This window comes from Pygoscelis adeliae, unplaced genomic scaffold, assembly GCF_000699105.1.
Source record: "Pygoscelis adeliae isolate BGI_AS28 unplaced genomic scaffold, ASM69910v1 Scaffold4, whole genome shotgun sequence".
Taxonomy (NCBI): domain Eukaryota; kingdom Metazoa; phylum Chordata; class Aves; order Sphenisciformes; family Spheniscidae; genus Pygoscelis; species Pygoscelis adeliae.
This window is the reverse complement of record NW_008824986.1, coordinates 5,156,521-5,179,094: the sequence shown is the minus strand read 5'-3', so window position 1 is coordinate 5,179,094 and position 22,574 is coordinate 5,156,521. Positions and strand designations below refer to the sequence as shown.

The following is a 22,574-nucleotide window of genomic DNA, read 5'->3' as shown; positions in this document are numbered from 1 at the left end:
AACGCATTCCTTCCTGTCAGCTTGCAGGAAATGAACACAAGACATACGTCCTGAAGATATGTTTACCTATGATAACCAGCAACCTAAAAAAAAGAGATACTGTAGAGACAGCACCTCCCAGTTGTGCTTGCCCAACCAGTAGGTGCAGATATACCTTTAATTTTACACTGCTGGCGTACAAAGACTCAGCCTGCACACTGGAGCCAGACCAAAGCATAATACAAGTTGTTCTTTGGAGAACAAAAATGATTACAACCCTTTGAGCTGCAGGAGTGAAGCAGTTGTTAGAGAGCTCCCCTCAACAGAAACTACAGATTTTCAACAACCTGCATGTTTACACAAAGATTCAAAATCCACTTTATCTTTACAAACCAGTAGGGGGGAAATCTTCTTTAACGTTAGCAATGTAAAAATATAAATTACACTGCACAACGCTAACTTCTGCACTTTTGAAACCAAAATGCTCATTACTTACCAATCCAGTTAGCATTAATCAAGAACCTCATGGCATGACAAACCACCCACCCACAATTAATAATCAACCAAAGGTGATCAACTCTGGGGAGAAGCGTGATTACAGTGCTACACCAAATATACTACAGGTAAAGTCAATTTATTCTGTAATGGAGATCAAAAATGAAGAGTCAAGAATCAAACTGCAGTTTAGTCAAATAATGTATATTGTATCTATTTTTCTGCACAACTACGTACAATAGATTAATGCTCTATGCAAAAAGCCAAGGGATTCTTGACGACTGATGTCTCTGAAACACTTAAAATCATATATTGCATTTGTGTACATCTAATAATATGAAGGGACCTGGTTTCAGTATCGAGACAAAGCCAAGAGCTACTTAAGAACACCCTTCTCAAAACAATTAGTATTTTGTCCCGAAGATGATCTTTTTCATAGTGACCCAATGTGACACCAATTAATTTACAATTTCAGAAAGAGTAGTATTTCACAGAGACTGAACAGAACACGTTCCTTGAAAAACTTATTTATAAAATTAAGTTCCAGGTTTTCCAGAAGCATAAAGATCTTCCTGTGACTAATTCATGTGACACACAGCAGTGGGCTGAACCTGGACCAGGATTCTACCTTCCTGCTGAGCTCCAGCTTCCCTCCTGTTCTACCTACTACTGTAGCATTCCCACCGCTCTTTGCTCAATTAAATAAACAATTACCTTTGCATGCTCACCTAAATGATTTTAGGAGCAGCTACATTTTAGCATTCTACTAAAAATTCTATTGAAACATGTTTTCACATCTGTGAGTGACAAGTATATACAAAAACCTTGCAGGATATTTATATACTACCATACCTGTTGAGAAAAATTAAAATGGTCTTGATACAACAACTATAAGGTATTTTGCCAAATGGCTAATATTTAGGCAGTCTTTGTGCATTAAATTCCACAAATATTTAGAAGAAACACGATTAAGTAGAAATGCATCAAACATCGGAGATAAAAAGGAAATAAATCCAGTTGAAAGATATGAGAAATTGTCCTAACAAATGTTTATATTAACTTTCTTCTTTGCCAATGAGAATAGAAAATAAGAGTTAACTGCCTGTTACAGTGACATGGTGGTAGCATTGTGTGTCATCCTGAAGAAAACCTGAGCTTGGAGCAACCTCAGATGACTCATCCGTCAGATGGTGGAGACTAGGAGAAAAATGAAAGCAATGTTTTTACTTCCCGGGATAGGCTTAGTAGCTTAGAACATCACTTCTCACACCCTGCCTGCTGATCCATAAGATGATACCTATTACTGTCCTTAAGATGATAATACATCCTATTCTTTTGCAGAAAATAAGGTTCTCCAAAAAGAATCAGTTTCTGAGGGGTGAAGAGGAAAATCAGGGTTGAAGAAAGCAGCAATAGATATCTTGGAGTAAGGAGACAAAAACAAACATTTACAAAAATGTTTTGTAAAAAAGCTTAAGGACAAGCAATCATAGCTTTTAAAAACCAAACTGACATTGGTAACAAGTATTTACTATTTTAAATACTTACTGTAATACCATGGGATGCTCCCATATGTTGCACATGAAGGCCTGGGGAATTGTAGTAAGACATTCCAGCTCTAGTCAGTGAAGTTGGTGGTGTGAAACCAACTGTGTGACTTGCATATGACAGACCTAAAAATTGTTAAAACAAGGTAATATCAACATTCTTGTTTATATTACAAACTAAAGTGTGAGGCTTTTCAAAATTTTTTAGTTCTGAATCAATGATAGGTTAAGAAATGGTAACTGCTGCCAGATTAGACACCTAAAAAATAGTCATTGTACTGAAAAGCGTGATGTAAAATGATTTTCTTTTCTTGTAGTAAACTACCATATATTTCAAAATATACATTATACAATGTTAAATATAACTTTTCACTTAACATAAACGGTCTAAAGGTCCCCTGGCAGCTTAGTTTTAGTCCACAAGTATTTCCATCTGGCCTTCTATTTCTCCTCAGAGGAAATGGCTCCCTGAACAAAATACAGTCCGAAGAAGCAGAGCAGTTGTGCCTGGAGAAGCCATCTAGCATTGGGTCACTACGAGTTTCCACAAAGAAACTGGATGTAGGTGGCTCCTCCAAGGCATACCAGATCCACGCTCAGGCTTCCTCCTGTTTTGCTTTGGCATTTATAGGCAGGGACCCAAAGATCTTTGCGGCTGTGAAGTTAAAACATTCTGGGATTAGTTGCTAGCAGGACTTGACTAGCAACTAACACTTAAAATTACAACCTGTTTTATCCACATTAAGGAAAGCCTAATATTCAAAAGTGCAAACATCTAATTCTTCCATCTAAATATTTCCTTTCTGTAAGGTACTCTGCATTTTTATAAATGAGTTCTGTATATCTAACCAAGGTAAACAGAAACAGCAACTGCTAAGTGTTTAAAGTTCAGACCTTGAAGTGTTCTGAACATCTTGAGTATTTTGCAAAACAGAACATTTTCCAAAACCTTTAGCTTATTATTGCTTTCTGACAAAAATATCAGAAAGGCAGGAGAAAAGTCTTTTCTCAGCTGTTTAGCATTAGACACTAGCAACTGCTTTGGAGAATTATGACCAAAAAAATTTCTAAAGGTCTATTAAACTTTTATAACACCACTTTGGATTTAACAGTTGTCACACTTCAACACTAAATCAATGCAAAACAGTGCCACTGCAGCTACAGTATGCACCAACACCCAGCTTTGTCCTTAACTGCATGTATCTGTGTTTGTGCCTGTAACTGATGAGACAAGATCTTGGGGGGTGAGGGGAAGAAACAACCCCAAGCCTCAGATCACTAATAAAGTTATATAAGAAAACATACTCCCCTTGCTTCCTTCAATTCTAAATTTGATTCTGCTACATCCCCAATGTATGTCTGGTGCAAATTATGAGTGACTCCAATGGAATCACTGTCATTTTAGAGTAAACAATGCAGATCAACAAAATTAATCTGACTTTTGACTACACAATCGAACTGTCTGTACAGCACATGTTTTATAACCAAGTGCTTTTGTAAGCACAAGGACAGAAACAAGTCAATGTTCACGTAGGTGACAATGTATTGCAAGTCAGAGACAAGAGCCCAGAACAATAAAAGGCAAAATACATGCTTTAAGTCACCTTTGCAGCATTACAATTTTGGACTGCTTTGGGATAAACCAGCTCCAAAAGTTTTACAAATGCAAGTCTACATGACAGTCAAAGAAGTGATAACAGAGTAGTGCATGTACATCCAAGGTAGCTCATCTCTGCAGCCCAAAATCTCTATCTAGCCTAGCTGCAGAAGCAAAGCATGAAACAGTTTATCTACACTAAAGACTAATTGGTAATTACAGTAACTAATCCCCAGCTGCCTAGGAGTAGCAATACTTCCACAATCTTCAAAGTTCCATGCACTGTGCTAGAATTCTCAGCAGTATCTCAGCTTGAAAGAGTCCTCAAAAGCAGCATCTCAAGCCATGCAAGCACAAAAGACTCTGGGATTCAGGAGCCAGGATCTGACCCATTAAACCTGACTGGCTATCCATATGAAATTATAGCATTTCTAACTGGTTTCAAATTATGTTTCTACAAATTCAGGCACATCATTTCCCAAACAAAACATGCCAATTCATACAATTACTTGATGCAAAATAACTGTTGTATTATTCTGTGCTGATACTTTGGACAGTGTCTTACTGTACTATTTTAGATATAAAGTACTCAAAAACTATTTGTTTTCATCCATTACTGCATTCATATATAACAGACAGCTGTACAAAATTCCCTATTGATCTCATTAGTTCTCTAACAAACTGCTGCTTCTATTTTTCTGAAGTCTGAAACTTCCCAATTGTGGATATTAATTTATCAGATGTGAAGGAGAGTAATGTAGCTGCCTGTGCAGAAGTGGTAGCCTGGAACATTTACTGTACCAACATTACCAAAATTGTGAACTCTGTTAGAAACAATCATTTCAGCTGTGCTATTTTTAACTCTGCTTCAGACTGTGTTTCAGCATCCCCTGTCTGTGGGATATAATTCCCACTAGAACGCAGCACTCTTGAACGGACTACTGATGGGAAGTAAAGTCCACAGGGAACAAGGAATGTGCTTCAGTCCCAGTGTAGGAACAAACCGACAGAGTACTCCTGCACTGACACATCAGCATCTAAATTAGGTGCATTTCTAGGTAATCTAGGATGCAAGCCTGTAAGTTACCAGATCATTTTCCCTACGCATACTTTCAATTATATATATATATTTTTCAATTATAACCACTGTGCGATTACAGTGGTTACTGCAGGTACAATGTGCAGTTGAATACTGTATTATTATGAAGGCTGCATATGTATAACCACAAATGTTCAAAGTTGTTACTCCAGAACAGTTGTTAGCACGACTACATTTCTGTACACCCAGTTACAGGAAAAGGATAAAAAAACATGTATTGTTTTCTTGGTAACATCCCTGCAAAACACTGAAAGTCAAGTGATTTGGCTCATTTCAGAAGCTTAAAAACCTCTTGAAAAACTCTATCATAATGCTCATCTCTAACAGTGTAACATGGCTTATGGCCATAGCTAGTTTTCACACATGCTCACTCCTTTTGCAACACTTGGATGAAAACTATTTTGAATCCTTCTGAAAAACTAAAGCCAATCTTGAAAATTAAAGCGTTTAAAGACATTTTATATATTCTAGCAGACCTGTGTAATAAAATGTCTCAATCCCATCTTGCAGAACGTCAATATAAAGCACATTGCATTTGCCCTTACTGTAGGACTCTGTTTGACAGGTTCTAAAGGTGAACTTGGGAAAGCAGGACATGCAGGATTCACTTCATTATGTACAAGTGAGTTTGTGATCGCTATATAATATCCATGGCCAACAACCTTTAATGAATGTCAAAGCGCAATTTTAAGGGATTTTAAATTTCTGCCAATAAATGTGTTAGTAACACAAATACATAGACTTAAAAAATATATTCCGTAATTAAAAACTCAGAAAAGGTTAGTTTGCCTTTGTTATACAAAGTACTAGAGACAGGAATTCTTAATTTTATAGTTATTGTTTTACAACAGAAAATAGCAGAAGTACAAAAGCCATTTCTCTACTAAAAAGAAATGGAAATTGACTTTTTTCCAACATGTTCAAGATTAGACTTCTACGAGAAGTTTTGATTCAGAGCACAATAGCAGTCTCATTACTAGTTCATCGCCAAACTCTAGAAATCTGTTTGAACTATGCCTCTGTTGGGCAACTTCTATGGGGGCGGGGGGAAAGAAGAGACAGTAAAAGAGAATAAGATAGTGCAAAAAAGAAATAAAAGTTCAAGTGATAGCTACTTAACTGACCTTTAATATCTGTTCACAGTGTAAAACAGAACTATCCGAAAACATGCTGCACTAGAAGATATGAGGCAAAACTATTCTTACATTTATGATACAGTTTTTTTCTCCAGACTAGCTTTGAAAGGCTACTGACCTAAATATATTAATAGGGCACGTTACTATGTGATGATATAATAATTTTAGAAACTGAGTTAAATATTTACCAGGTGATATAGGTCTGCTAGAACTTGGTGAGGGTGTATAAGGGATAGGACTGGACACAGTGCGAGGTCTTAATCCTTGTGCAGACATCTCATTAAAATATCTAACAAAAAAAGGTAAAGAATGATTAGATCAAACCTTTTAAAATGTGCCATATTTTAAATGTTTCGTTGTGGTTTTTCCAATTCCCATAAGAATCACATTAGATTAATGAAGGACCAGTCACCTTTTGGAAATCATGACAGGAACTCTCGTCATTGCTGAAGGCTCAGATACTGGCTTAATTTTCAATGGAAATAGCTTGACTCATCTTAGTCATTTGCAGTTAAAACCGTACCAGTTGCATATGATTAGAACAGTACACATTAAAGCCAGAGGTATAAATCATGTCATCAGATCTGACCTACATTCTTGCACTTTATACATCATCTCTACATTGAACTCAATAGTTTGTCTGGCTGGAGTGTATCTTCCAGAAAGGCATTCAGCACTAATCTGAAATCATGAAAAGTTGGGGGGGGTGGCGGAATATCATTAAAGTATTGATAATTTGTTCCAACAGCTGATCAGCCTCACAGTTAAAAACAGGCCCTGTTTCCTACTTGAATCCCTCTGGTCTCAATGTTTAGCCATTTGCTCATTGTGTCTTTTGCCACTAGAACAGAGAGACATTTCGGACCCAGGACTTTCTCCCAGTAAAGATACTTGTAGGTTGTGTTGCAAGACACCTCCCACACTTCACTGTGATAAAGTGAACAGATTAGAACCTCAGGCAAGGCATTTTTCCCCACCTGTAATAATTCTAGTGGTATTTATTTGTACTTTACTCACTGAATACAGTGAAGCTTCTTCACAGACATCAAGTAAAAGGAGATAAAAATCATACCAATTGCTCCTACTTGCCACTTACTGTTTATATCTCAAAAGTAATTTTATGTATTTTTTCCCACAGCACTAGGCTGGCAGCTTTCAGGTTGATTTGCTTATGCACTCTCCACCTAGATTTTTCAGTCGTTGTCTGGATTAGAGGTTCCCCTGCTCACATGGTTGCAAATCAGTGCACCTTGGTTTATATTATTACATTCAGCTGTGTTTCTTTACTGGACACAGCAAAGCAGCAGGCAAAATTAGCTACCTAACAGCCCTTTTACTCTTACTCGTCTCCCCTTCTACCACTGTGTTCTCAGAATTTCTTAGTAGCTACATTTATTTCCAGATCACAGAAAAAAACCCACAACATGGAGCAGCATTAAAAATATTCCTATTTGATGGAACTCACAATGATGACTACTTTGATATCTGTGAGCCGGTTCATACACTATTTGAAACATGTTTTGATACTGCATCTTATTGATTTTTAACCAGGATATTCTGAGTTACTAAGCCACAACACCTAACACAGGCAGTACACTGTATTGATACCAAAGTTGGTTTAAATTTGGGTAGATCAGGTAATAAAAGTAGCTGCAATAGAGAACAACAGAAAATTAACAAACTGGCAAATTAAAGTTAATTAAATATAAGTTTTCTAAAGAGCTACCAGTGGCAAGGTTAGCAAAATTGAACTGACCAGGCTACCTCTGCAATACACAGTAACTTGTAATGCAGACAGTATGTGTATTACAGCAAGACGGTGGTCTTTGTGATTTAATCTTATTTTATTCTACATAAAGACAATTTTCTGTAAGTCATCCTAGTACCTGGATCAGGTGATATGGAATAGCAGCACACCATTAGTATGCTTCATGGTTTCAGATATTTCCCTACTACTCCAGAGAATAGGATGGGGGATTGAGAAGACAAAGCTAGTCAGGAGGAAGAAGTTTTGGGAGAGATGTGTATTTTGCATTCAGTAAAGCATCTTCATCTACCCCCATCTACAAAAAGTAAGTATCATCAGCTAACAGAACGCAACTGAAAAAACGGGATATCTGATCCATCACCACCATCATTTTTAGAGAGACGATGTAAGCTGACAAAAATTTACATTTTAAAATAATTACTGCATGTAGTTCCACAATTATTTTGTCTACACAGTTCTCCTAAGACTAACCACTCTAATACCTGCTTCGTCCTTCCCTTTACTTTGTATTACTTACACTGCAAATACCTGTTTTGGAGCAATTCTGTCACACCTTTGTAGTACCAAGGAAATCAACATGACAATGAAATTCTAAAAAGTACAGAACAGTTACTCAAGTTTTCCTGCATTTTATTGATTACCACTACCTACAGCTGGTTGACAAAAAAAAATTATTAGGATACTCTACTTTTTTGGATTAATACTGGTAATTCACATCGATTTAGGTTTTGACTGTATTTCCATTACAATGTAAATATTGGCAGAAAGGGTTAGGCTAATAAAAGTAGATTCAAACACCAGAATCCTGTGTTTCTAACAATTTATTTTATATAGTATTCTCTACCTCTCAATACCAGATGCTACTGCAATATATGTCAGTTGCCCAGTACTTCATTAAAATGAAAACACTACCTTGAACTTGAAGGGTGCTCCTTGAAACAAAATATCTGGTACTTTGTTTCTGGTAAATTATGGCTTATAACAAATATACTGATCACCCAAGAAGAAATATCTCAGTATCAGAAGAATACACAGCACAGGGTAACTTTTTTTTTCCAAAGGACCACTATAAATCCAAAATAATGTAAAACAGTGTAACAAAATAATGAGCATTTGATAAGAAATAAGAATGTTTTATTCAAAGTGTAGTTAAAAACCTCTTTCAAGATAACAACACTGTCATATGACTATGATGTGAGAAAACACTAAAAGGCATCATATAAAACCATGAAAAACTCAAGACTATCTGTAAGGTCAGTGCAAGCAATGCAGCTTACAGTAGAGAAAAAAAAATCAAGGACGTTATGGTTTGGACATCAAGAACAACCCCACAGTTCTGGAAATGCTTCCTCTCTCTAGGGCTTTACACAGTATCCCTTTGTATTTGGCTGAACACATTTTACTTTCTGCAAAGAACAAATTAGCCCTAAGTAAGGACGTTGTTCCTACCTCACAGAATTCCTTGCACTTACCAAGTTAGGGGCAAAACAAAGGTACTATGATCGGATTATCCTGAATCTCAACTCCACAGCTGTATTTATTTCAATATACATTATCAAAACCCTAAGCAATCTTCAGATACAAATATTTTCTTTCTCACTGTTAAAACTAATGCAATTTCTACACAAGTTTGATACAATTCTACTGAAGATATTCCTGGACCATGCTGAAATTTGGTACATATATTAAACGCATATAGAGGTTATTTCTATAATATTCAAAAAGCAGTATGAGTATTGATTAATAAGCTCAATGCCAACATATCTGGATGGCTAGAAAATACAAACCTTTCATCGTCCATTTCTAAGCTGGATTCACTTTCTGACAGTTGCCTGCAGAGTGCTTCCCTACGTTCCATTTCCCTCTGTAATTTTCTTTGAAGTCTCAAGTTTTCTTCTCTCATATGTCGCTCCTCTTCTAAGTATTGTGCCATCTTCTCTGAATCTGAAATTCAGGATTTTGTTAAAATCTGATTAAAATTCAATTTCACAGACAGGCAAATACGTTGTGCCTAATTTTACTCCAGTACTTCAAGAATGAGGGTGTAGAAAATGCTCAGGACGGATCACTCAAAATTCTCATCTCTAAGTCATTAGTTCAAAGACTAATTCAGAACATTAGCTATTAAAATAAATTACTGGTTGACAGCAATTTTGGAAATAAAAGGTAAAAAGCAAAAAAGTTTTGTTTACTTAAATGAATTTGGAAAAAAAAAAAGGAAAAAGTCATGAAGAAAATAATAAAACCAAAACCATAAAGAAGAAATACAATGATTCCTGCTCCATTAAAATAATTCTATTCCACATTTACAAAGATTTTACTGTAACAAACAGAAGAAATTATTTTAAAGGTATATTTCCATTTCAAAGGAGGAAGCACAAAACAAGTTCTGAAACCCAAAACACTCAAAATTGTATTAAATTGCTACCTTATATCTATTCTATAGCATTCTTTCAATTACACATTTTATCATAGAGATTGGCCAGCAGAATATGTACCGATATTAAAAGCCAACAAGCGGTTTACTCTTTACATCAAAAGGCAATTTGAGTTTGCAATTCTAAACAAGTTCAGCAAACATCACTTAAATGGTCTGGTATCACAGGCTATTTAAAGTGATAAAATCAAATTGCGGAAAGCTACAAAATATTTTGACAGATTATTTAAATAAAATGGAACACATGATAAAGACTTATGATACAAATAATGTACTTTGTGAGGTTTTCTAATATTTGATCAAGTTTACAGTTAATTCCTTGATATTAAAAAAAAATTATGATTCATCATGCTTTGTGATCACTTCTTTATGCAGCACCCTTCAGTCAAAAGAATATTCCTGTTTTAGAAGACTGTTCCCAAACTATCAACAATGCATGTTTTATCTCTCTTCTGTGGAAATATCACTTCTAAATGTACCAGCATCACTTATTTAAAACTATTATTACACCAAAACAGTTCCTAGACTAGAAGTGCTTCAGGAATACACAATGTAATACCAATATCAGAATTTAGTAAGCAGAATTATTAAATATTTATGAATAATACTAGAGGTTCTCTAATGACCACATATTGCAAACACCAAACTGAAAACTGTATTTCAGTTTCATCTTCTGCTTGCAGGCTAGTACTCCACCATTTCTATCGGTATTGCTATTCATACTGCAGCTCTGTTTAATCTGTTCACAAAGGGAAACGGTACTTTTAAACCTAGATCTTATTTTCAATGAGAATTTGATTTTAAATGCTTCTAAATTTTTACTCTAAATCAAAATAATTCAAAAAGAGACCACTTAAAAATAAAGAATACTTGAAATGAAATTAATTAGGCTAGATTTGTACAAAGAGTACTTTAAGGCCTTGCTCTCGTTCTGAAGTTCATTAAGTGAAGGCTGCAGTGCAGAATTGGCACGTACAAAGATTAGCAGTCCTTATCTTCTAACTGACACAAATTATTAATACCACAAACTTGTGCACAAGGCCTCTGCAAAAGAGCACTCTCCCATCGTCTGTGTTTTTAAGGAAGGCTGCTGCCTCTGGCAAGCTGTTTCTCTAAATGGGGGTTGAAATATTCCAGTTAGCCTGTCAAGACCAGCACACTAGAGGGGGAGAATATTGCCTGTTTCCCACTAGCCCAAATTTTTCAGTCTATATGGTTAGGTATCTCCTTACCTGTCAATTGAAATATAATGCTAGGAACTAGGCAGAACTGATGAAACTCGGGTAGAAATTTTAGATTTAGCATGAAGCAATGAAGGATTGGCATTGCAAAGATCACAGGAAGGCGCAAGCGACCTTCCTGCCAGCTGAGACCATGTGCTCAGAGCCGCAGCCTCTTCTCTTGAAAGGCAGGGCAAAAAGCAGGCTTTCCACTTCTGGTCAAGGGTCCATGACACTTTTCACAACACACATGGACTTCTACACAACTTCTTATTCTGTCCAACTTCAAAGCAATCTTACATAGGTAAGAACAAAATAAGATTACTTGTTCTGCTATATTGTAAAGCCAAATAGCTGCCTGAACAATTAGTCTAACACAGCTACAAACAATTATTTAATGGTAGCTGCAATCATTAACAGGTGAAATTCTTATATACAACTGAACTTTATTTTGCTGGCTGTTAATTCTTTTGAGTAATTCTTAATTTATAACAAGACTCTTCCAAAGTAGGCCATAAGTATGTTTTCAAAAATCTCTACGTTGAAATACTGCTAAGTCCCTGAAAAAAAGAAAAAAGTGAGAAATATTTTTTCTGACCCAAAATATTCAGGAAATATTTGTTGATTCTTCCAGACACCCTTCTAGTAAAGCTAAAAAACCCCAAACTGCAGAATAAATACATCAACAAGCAATAATACTGCAATTACAAAAATATTTTAATACAAACCTGCCCTATTTTTTTCAACTTCTACCTTAAATTTAAACTCATGAAAGTATATATAAAAGTCTTACGTTACACAAACTTAAAAAGACTTAAAACAAGTTGTTTACTCACGCTGTAACTGTGCAGCCCTCAGTTGTTTCTTTAACCTCTCCACTTCATTCTTTAAAAACCTGATATGTCTCATCATATTTTCTGGAGAATCTATCTCCATTGATATGTCTCTGGGTGATGGTGGAGCAGATACTGGCTGGTCTAATTTCTCCTGCAAAATTCTGTATGAAAGATAGTTCAAACTTTACCTTCAATTCTACTGAAAAGAAAACCCCTTAAATCCCCCAGAAAGCCACTGCAAGGATTCTGACAGGTATATAAGATTTATTTTAACTACTGGTTTTGGGGAGAGAATTTTGGGAGAATTTATAATGCTTTCGTTTTTAACACAAAATAAAAAAAGGTAAAATTTCTTGTCCAAGCACAGATGGATTTTCTAAAATATTCAGGCATTGACACTCCCAAATATTTCTGCATACAGTTAAGGAAAAACAAATTCTGGACTATATATAGTTACCTCAGTTTTATACTCGAACGCTACTTATTCCACAAAACCATTCCTAAGCAAATTCAATTAATCTCTTATGAGTTTTTACGTTTATGTTCTTAGAGGAAGAACACATATTTAAGATGAAAATATGACTAAAGTATGTCTATGGTGAAACACAAGCTTTTCTGGGTTTCACCATTACCAAAAGAGAAAACTTCAGACATTTTCTGAAGCATAGTTAAATAGTCTCCCTGCCCCCCTTTTTTTTAAATCTCCAAACAGAAAGGTATTCCATATAGTCAAGGTTTCAAATACCTCAAATAACTGACTGTAAATTCAGGAATAATGAACTTCTCTTATAATGAAATAAGCATATGGTAGATATTAAATGTTCTAAATGATGATTTTTGGAGTTAACATATAAAGTATTTTTCAGCCTGAAAGCATGAAACTGTTCTTCACTAGAAACATGTTGATTGGCCAGATCCAACTCTGCCCTGAAGAGCAGGGACAGCACTGTGCAAGCACAACTCTTTGCATGGCCTAGTATTCACACGTACCATACAACGTGGTACTAAAGCATGGTCTGACTCCGCCATAGCTCCTCGTAAGAAGGCACACAGTCTGAGATAAATTAAACCAGAAACAGTTTGGCTTAAAGGCGGCTTTAAATCCAAGATGCACAAAAATACTACCAAAGGCCCATCTCGCTATCGATTTACCACTGTTGAATATCACATGTAGCTCTCCAGAGCACCTTCCACACAGCAGGACTCTGTAAAATAAAACTACAAAACCTGCAGTTCACCCAGGCTCAGGTGTTTTCTGAGGTCAAGATTCACAGAGTCACACTAACATAACTGTCATTAAACATGTAGAAGAAAATAAGGTATTGATCATATTCTCCCCCCTACTCCCCCCAAAACCAGAGTTCTTATAATATGGCATCAAAGAGAAGGTTGCTTTAATATGTATTTTTAATCTTAGCTTTCCCAGGAAAATGAAGCCTCACTGTCTTAACTTCTATTGAAGAAGCAGTGGGAAGTCTCAATGATATGAGTGCACACCACTGAGAAAAAGCTTAAGTTTTCTTCGAGCAGACAGGGAAAAAACAAGAGCTTCTCATATAACAAATACACTAAAATACCATGTTATTTTCTCTAGGCCACGAATATAAAGCTGACCCCAAACCAGAAGCTTTAAAAAGAGTCTATCAGCAGTTGAAAAATTCAGCAGATTCCTTCAAGCCTTCCTAGATCATTTCTTATACTACTTAGTTTCATCTACTTTAAGCAATCAAGGATGTGGCATCATGTAAACAAGGAGATTTATAACTGCTTTAACTTCCAGGTTTTCATAGATTAAACAACTCTTATGGGACAGAGATGAACATATCTAATCCAGAACATTATGTATTAAATGATATCTCTCCCACAGTGACAAAACACACTGCAACAAGACAAACCGTTTTTCTGCTTCAAGCTTATCCATCCTCTTCCAGAGACGATTCACTAGTGCTTCTTGTTCTTGTTCCAAAGTATTTTCAAGGTCAATCTTCTCACGCCTTAGCTGGAGAGGAAAAGCAATTAATGAAAATGATGGAAATGTATTTTTTGCAAGGAACTGCCATTAGGAAAGATCATTGCTATAACACCATCACTTTACATGATGCTCTACAACAGCAAGGAGAAGGTGGAGACAAAAATCAGGCACAACACATTGGTCACAGAGACAGTGAAAAATCAAGAGTTTCAGGAGTTGCACAGTTGTCATCTCCTTAACAGATTTTTTTCTCACAGAACTTGTTTTCTCTGGCCAATAAGGAGGAGCTTGAAACCTGGACATGCCGTCACTGATGGCATGACAAGCCTATTCAAAGACATCTCCTATTCCATGCGTCTCTGAAGTTCAAACTGAATTTACTGTCTACTACACCAGCATTTATTCTTTTGAAAAATGTTGGACTTTTTTAGTAGGAGAATCACAGTTAAGGAAGCCAGAAATGGAAGAGAAGCCATGTTTGCCTTGTGTTAGATAAAGGAGCAACATAACAAAAATTGTAAAGAAAAAATTATGTGAACTGCCTTAAGTGTTACTGTATCAACCCTTACCAGCAGAAACAAATGTATTTCTATCCTAGCAAAGGCTTTATAAAAGTAAATGCTTAACTTGATGTTGTGGTTTAACTTCAGCCAGCAACTGAGCACCACACAGCTCCTCGCTCACTCTCCCTCGCTCTCCCCCAGCCAAAACCAGGACACTTGACGTTATTCCCATTCACTAGTAAGTGAATTAGTAAGTTCACACTTAGTGTGAACAAACATTCTTGATTCTACTATAAGCTAATAAAAGCAGATAGAATGTAGAACCACACATGAAGAAATATATTATTAGTATTTTAGTACAAATATAATGCAAATATTAATAAGAATACATTGGAATACTAAGAGGCACAGGTGATCTTATTCAGCAACACTGGCAGCTGAACTCCCGAAGTTAGCAATAATGAAACATATGGGAATATATCAACACCTTTACAGGTGGACAATAGCATGGAGTTATTTTTCCCAGCCAAGCCTTAGTTAATACTCACCACTTTCCTGATGGGCAAATAATCCCACATTACAAAATGGAAAGACTGAAAACAGATTAAAGTGATTTCCTCGCACGTTTGCTGCATCACTGGGTGAAGTGCTATTACAGCATCTAAATCTGTAAGGGCTCTGTGCCAACCACTAAATTAATATTGAGATACCCAAACAAAATTTAAACTTACACACTTCAGGTAACAGTGCAAGTTTAATGAATGTATAACTTTCTTCTTTAAAGCTTAGAGGAATTAGTTACTGTAAGTAAAAATAGACATATATTCATGAATAATAGGGAACATAATCAGAAAAAGAAACACTGTTTAGTAAATCTTTCCATGCCGGAGTTTCCAGATGTACATTAACAGTTGAGAGAACTTACACTTCAATGTAAGAGAAGTCAGAAGCAACATGCTTCAGCCTCACACAAGGGATGAGAATTTGGATCCTGACTGGCACTTTTGTTCCCCACACCAGCAGGAGCTGGAGTAGTACCAAGGCAAAGGGCTCAGCCCCAGGAGGTATAGGGTGCTTTGTCTTAGGGCACTGCTCATCAGCCAGTTTGGCCAATGCTTGGTGCCGACAGCGTTCAGAGGGAAGAAAGTACACAAAACATTCTGGGAATCTGCACACCGTGCTTCTACATTACGAACACGCAGATCTTCACTACATTGCATAGCTATCTATATAAACACATGATGAAAAAGGTTTGACTGCAGATGACTACTTCTGCAGCAATGGATTTCCATCACTTCAGTGCAGCATGGTTTAGACTCACCTGCTCTGACATAGCCTTTTTACAGCTATGTTATTGATCTAGCACTTAAGAAACCCACAGAAACATACTGGTGAAAATAAATCTATTTCATTTAATGGTAGGAAGAAGAGCATACTGGAATTTGAAGACAGAGTAAATTACGTATAACATTGGATTTGAAAAAATCTAAGATTACATTTAGTATTATAGCAACCATCACCAAGGCAGCGGAGTCCATTAATCAGAAATCTGCATGTAGGTGAGCAAAGTCAAATCATCAGCAACAATATACAAACGAGTCTTGTGTTGTGCCCTGAAGGCTGACAGACATGCTCTGATGAAACACCAGAGAAACTGGGTTGTGAAACAGAGATCTAAAACTCCCCATCTCCAGCAATATGAAAACACACTGGAAACAAGTATCTTCCTTTCCTGATCTTGAGTGTTGTCCCAGTTCCTCCCAGTGTCAGGATATTAAAGCTTTGAGAATGAACACCTTGAATTGAACCTACCGGAGAAGTGACTGCAGCATCCTGATCAGAGCTGTGAATTCAGAGAATAGTTATATTTGTTTTGCACTAGGCAGTTTCAGGTGTACTTTGAAATGTAGTCTAACTCCAGTCAATGAATTTGTTAGGAACATGATAGTATTCTGAACTAAAATAAGCAGGATGGGATTATATCTCAAGACCAAACCAGCAGCTCTGTCAATACTGGTGTCATTCTATATGGGTTCGAAGTTACATTCCAATCAAAACATAATTCAATTTTTACCATCACAACAGGGAAACGAGGAAGTATTGCCTGCTTTTTTGGACCTTAATCTTCCCTTCAGAGAAAGAGAAAAATCACTTTTAACGTCCTCGCCATCCAATTGTGTTTCTTCTTGTCTCTCTCTCTCTTTCATGCATACACTTACTTTACTTCAAATGCAGCTAAAATATCCATTGTCTGTGTATTCCTGGATTACCACTTCTTCAGTCTTCTTGCTAACTTACTAACAAGCACAACTGTTCCCTCCTGAAGTGGAGATCTTCCATATCAATGAAAGTTGAATATGATCTCTGCCTAAGCCCACTATCCCAAATGTCACTTCTCTGCTTCTCATCTGCCCCTCCCCCTTTATAGCTTTAATTCTTTGCTGCTCTCCAAGAATATCTTTCCAGAAGATTTTACACATTTCACGTTCTTCTCCTTTCAAAGAAGCAGACAAAGGAGATGATTATTAGCAGTTCTTATTTCTCATCTCCTAACTGCATCAATTCTAGTTTCTCACTGTACTGCGTGAAATAGAAAAGCAATTAAAGAGCAACAGCAAGACTACACAGACTTGGCCTCTGTAGGACAAAACTGACAGCTATTTATTTCCTATCAAACCACTGAACTATAACACAGAACATTATTGCTCATTTTAACTGAGAGATTCAGTTAATGAAATAGTCACATGTTGCAAATTTCTTCACCATTAGCCTTCAGAGAAGAATGTTCTGCCATTTCAAGCTGACTTAAGAAAATTAAGTCAGGTCACATTTGAACCCTAAGATCCAACTTAATTTTTTATTTCGGAATAACATTCTACGCAACCATCACTGCTACAAACTGGCTGCCTACCAATCACCTGTGGCATAAGATGAGAGAAAGCAAAGGAGGAAGGACACAAAGCATAGATAATTCATGTTCCATATTTTAAAAACAATAGTTTAGCGAACATACGTTGTAACTATCTGCCCACTGATTACAGTGATAGATCTAGTAATGCAGCCTTAGATTATGTTCAAAGCATTGCTGAAGTACTCCTTCCAAGTCCTGTTTAACAGGTCTCGCAAAGGTTATGTTGAACCATTGCAGCAATCTCTTCCTTAATTCCCTATGCGTACAATAAAGGCAACATTGCTCTGCTCACAACTTTCGGTTGCCTCTTGCTAGGTACAGCACATGCCCCAAAGGCTGTTGCTTCAGCTGGTTAATTAGCACAATAAGCTTTTTTTTTTTTTAATTTGTGTAAGACAAGAAAGCATGCTGAAGTTCAAAGTAACTTGAGATTTACTATACATTACTGTAAGAGAAAACAATGGTATACATTGCATTACATATAAATATGCATGGAATTTCTAAGTAAGACTGACAGCCAAAGTTAACATCTTCATAAACAAAGTAAGTTTTCAAGGTCAGGTATTTGAGAAAGACCTCTGAGCATCCATGCTTTTTCAACAATCTGTCGTTGATATTCAAATGTGGCAACGTTTCAAATGTTATGATTTCACAAGTCGGTCTGCCCAGAACAATGATACAAAAATAAATACCATTAAGATTTCAGCTGTGGCTCATGCTAACATTTCAAAGGCTAAACCAGCTTAGTATGTAAGCTTACTTTGCGTTTTGATTAAGTGTCCGCCACCACCACCTTGTGGCTAAGGGAGTTATTTCAATCTCATGTTAATTTCCATGCTGGTTAAGGATTTGCTGGCAACTACATCTTCCTACCTTTCTATTTTTCAATTTGTTCCATAGATCTCTCCATATAGAATGTTAGCGTAAGGGTCAAGAAAACCCATTTCATCATTAAGATAGCCATTAATTAATTTATCCACAATGTCAACAGAAATAGGAGAGTCATACAAAACTGGTAGAAATTCAGATTAACAGCAACAAAAAAGTTCCACATTTGATGAGAACAGCAAAAAAAATTCACAGAAATAATGTACTATATTTACACCTCCCAAATTATTGGACTTCCACAAGCCAGAAAAACTGAAGTTCTTTAACAAGCCTATATGTTTCATCAGTTTGCCTTTTAAGTCAAAAGGACTCCTACTAACACCACTGAGATGCTTTGATGCACATGCCTAAAATTAGACATAAGAGCAGTCCCAAAGTCTAAACTTCCAGTGGAAACATGATCAAAATAAGTGGTGTTTTATCTCTGCAATCTTCATAACTGTCTAGGGAGAAAGGGAGTTGGATGTAGTCAAATTTCAACTCTTTTTAAGTATATACACAGCTGACATCCCACAGTTCAAGTCCTGTGCTATCCAAGCTGCCACAAAAAGGTGATCTAGAGCACAACTAGACCACATACATATCACTAACTGTTGTGCTTAACCGCTATCAGAAGTGACAGTCTTTCTCACAAGCAGCATAAGAGTGGCAGCGGATGAACAGCTATAAGAAGCGTTACTTACAAAAAAGTTGTGTTTGCAAAACTCAAAGCTGTCCAGCAGACATGAAGGCCTGCAGTAAGGCTACTAAAAGTTATAATGGCCATGAAAAAAAATTATTCAAAGTTTCTCACAATAAATTATGTTAATGATTTATTGCTTTGAAAGTCAAACTGACTTTTCTGTATTCTTGATATTGCCCAGTTTCTTACATACATAAAAAATTAAGTCAAATCTAATACAAAACAAGTTGTTCCCCCCCCCACCCCAGAATCCCTTGTTTTACAATCATATAATTCTGAAAGTAAGGAGTTACCTGCTCCAGGGTGAGCTGCTTTGAAATTGTATCATTTTCCAGTTTTTTAATCTTCTTCATCAGTTTGTTCACTTGAAATTCCTGTTCCTGCTCTAAATGCTGCTCCAGTTCAGCTTTCTCATGCTGCAGCTAAAAATTTAGGAGACACACAAGTATTTTAAACACACAAATAAAAGCATGAAACATTATGCTCCTTTTATACGTTTATTTACACATGTTTATTCTTACTGCACGTTAAATTCTCTACTGATAATTCTTCTCAAAAGACTTCAAAATGCACAACCCACCCAACAGCCCTTCAAAAAGCAACATTTTAAACTGTGTTCCATTTACAAAGCAGATTGAAGTAAACTACATTTCCAAATACTTAATAAAGTCAAATCAAAATAGATACATTATATATAGCATATAAAATAATTATAGACATTTCAAAAGTCAAAAATCTATCATAATGTTCACAAAAGCATTAATTTTAATCTAAATGCATCATCTCAAGAGCACCCAAAGCATAAAATGCAGGTCTTGGCACTTCCTTCTCCCAGGCAGCTGAAAGCTTAAAATCATGACTGAAGTCATAGCACTGAAATTGCTGTGCAACAAGATAGTAAAAAAAAAAAAAAAAAAAATCTAATTTCTATTCCTATGCTATCAAGAATCAAAAGATTTTGATGACAAAAACACTGGTTATTTCAAATCAATGTTATAAATTTTCTTAACACTCAAGGGAAATTTTTTTTCAGCTAATATTTCCAATTAAAAAAAAATCTTTACTCTCAAACCTCTCAAGCAGATGGAAACATACCCACACCCCCACACCCCCCATTTTAACATAAATTATGGCTTGGAGTAGAGTCACTTTTAATATTACAGTCAAAATCACAATGGAATCCCTCTGAGACAGGGATCCAAGTCTTCCTGTGGATAAAACAGTGTGACTGGCATGATGGTACGAACACGTGAATTTGACTTAGGGAAAAGCAAATGTCCCCAAAAGACAATACTGTAATTACACCGTGCTCTGGCCATCCACTGGAAATTGTAGGCATTTTTTTCCCACCTGCTTATTTTCTACACCAGTTCTTCTGGCTATCACATAACAACACGTAAGATCATAGTGTTTAAATGTGTGAGGAAAATCTGAGGAAACAGAGACACACCTCAAGTCACAGACACAAGTCAAGGTTGCTGGATATCCACAGTGAAGCTTAAAACAAACTAAAATTGCTAGTTCATTAATTCAGTTCCTTTTGCTGCTATTTAGAGACAAAATGGTCTGTGAAGTGTAGCCTGGCAGAGAGTTCAGAGCAGAAAAGCTTGTGTGGAGAGAGCACTAGGCAGACAGTAACTACTTGGCAATATACATATGGAAGAAGTCTGCACTTTAACTGTGTTTTCAGGGCTTATCAATTTTGAGATTTTATTTTTCACAAATTAAAATAAACACCAGAATAGTAATTAAAAAAAAATAAATGAGATTTATTCCTTTCACTTACTAAATTACAGTATATTTTCCAAAACCCCTGACACTCATGGAAATTCCCATGCACTTGAGGAAGCCGCCTAGACTCCAACATGATAATCACTGAGACTATCATGGCAGCTTTTGATCAAATGTTTAGGAAATTTTGTTAAACTGTCTAGTTGGAAATAAAGCCATTTCATTTCTTGTGTGAGAATACATAAGGCTGCTAAGTGAGATTTTCATTAGAAGAAAAATTTATATTCACACTTTTAAATCAAAATACTGTTTGTGTTGTTTGATAATCAAAAATTTGAAGTCTCTTACTTCAGTATTGGAGTTAAGCTTGGTTGGAAAAAAACAGGTTTAATATGAAAAGGACATTATTTAGTCTTACAATTCCGTAAGCCCCTCTCCTTTCCTCCCCCACTCCTATGCAGCAGCTACAGTTTAAGACTGAAGACAGCCGAAGAGCCCAAGGAGCAGACAGTGCGCAGATTACCACCTAGCTCAAGGTACTTGCTGCACTTTCATCAATCTTCATTTTGCTTCATTAAAAAAGCTAGATGCTTTTTTTTTAAACCTAACTAAAAATTGAGACCAAAGCCAGTTGCTGTAATCAGCTTATATTTAGTTAGCAAATTAAACTGTGCAAAAAGGCACATAGCCAGAATCTCTTACTCAGCCTAAAGCCAGATGCTGCTAACAGAAAGCATGTGGTTGGGACTGCTAGCATTTGCAGACAGTCCAGTGAGTCAGGCAGATCACACAGTCGTATGAAGGCACCTCAAACCAACCTAACAACAAATACTGTTTGTCACTCCTGTGTGCTTCATGCAAATGCAACTACCATATTATTTAAAACAAATTGAGCTGCAATAGCACAATCTTGCTTGTCAAATCATTCCTTTTAAAGCTTGCTGGAATTTCCATCACACAGGAACTGATGAGGCTTACTCATTAGATCTGTAGCTGCTGTGTAGGATCTACTAAACCCTACCTCGGGATCCTGAACGTCCTGCAGCCAAAGGACAGTTCCAGCTGATCAGAAAGCTATTAAGTGAAGCCAGGAAAGATCTATTACAGGAATACCTTCTGTTCTGATTTTAACATAAAAACACCAGAAAGCAAAGTCACTAGGAATAAAAAGAAACCCACAAACACTTTCTCCTTGAGGGCTAAAAAGGATTATAACATGAAAGCCCTCTCGGACATTCTGACAAACCTACTTTATTGTGCTACTCCCCTTCACCCTTTCGGTTTCATTATTGAAAGTGGGAGAAACATACTAATAACACCCCAAAATACATATTAATGGTGTCTGTCACTCACAATCGGGTAAAATAATTTTTCCCTTTTATTGGCTTTGATCACAAAACCAAACCAAAACGAACAAAACCCAGTTAATGCTGAAACCCTAAGGCTGAAAAACAGAATCGCTAACAAGGAGAAAATATCCACTGGCGGATAAGTGTTTATTTTACTTAGTAAAGTAAGAGAGTATTTTCAAACTGTTTTTAATTATATGCAATTATAGTAACAACTGTTTACAGATACACCTACGGCTGCCAGCTAAAGAGAAGTAAAAAAATGTGTTAGAACGTGTCACCTTGATGACAATGTCTTACAGACCTTGAATTGCATATGAAAACTGTAGGAGAGATACTGGGGGAATTTCCAGCTACATAAGATCAGAGGTGAGTTTGGTGCAAGAAATACAGCTAGTACTTTAAAGTGAGGACAGGGCTATCA

The 22,574-nt window shown here is 36.3% G+C and overlaps 1 protein-coding gene across 1 annotated transcript in view; it reads right to left on the bottom strand.

The window, feature by feature from the left end:
- CCDC6 (coiled-coil domain containing 6) overlaps nt 1–22,574 on the bottom strand; it is a 35,999-nt gene that overhangs the window by 5,834 nt on the left and 7,591 nt on the right. The window contains exons 4-9 of the mRNA XM_009325997.1: nt 19,364–19,492; nt 14,010–14,113; nt 12,115–12,275; nt 9,409–9,565; nt 6,042–6,142; nt 2,023–2,147 (exon numbers count right to left, since the gene is read on the bottom strand). Of these exons, the coding sequence (XP_009324272.1) occupies nt 2,023–2,147; nt 6,042–6,142; nt 9,409–9,565; nt 12,115–12,275; nt 14,010–14,113; nt 19,364–19,492 (777 nt within the window). The remainder of the gene's footprint in view (nt 1–2,022; nt 2,148–6,041; nt 6,143–9,408; nt 9,566–12,114; nt 12,276–14,009; nt 14,114–19,363; nt 19,493–22,574) is intronic.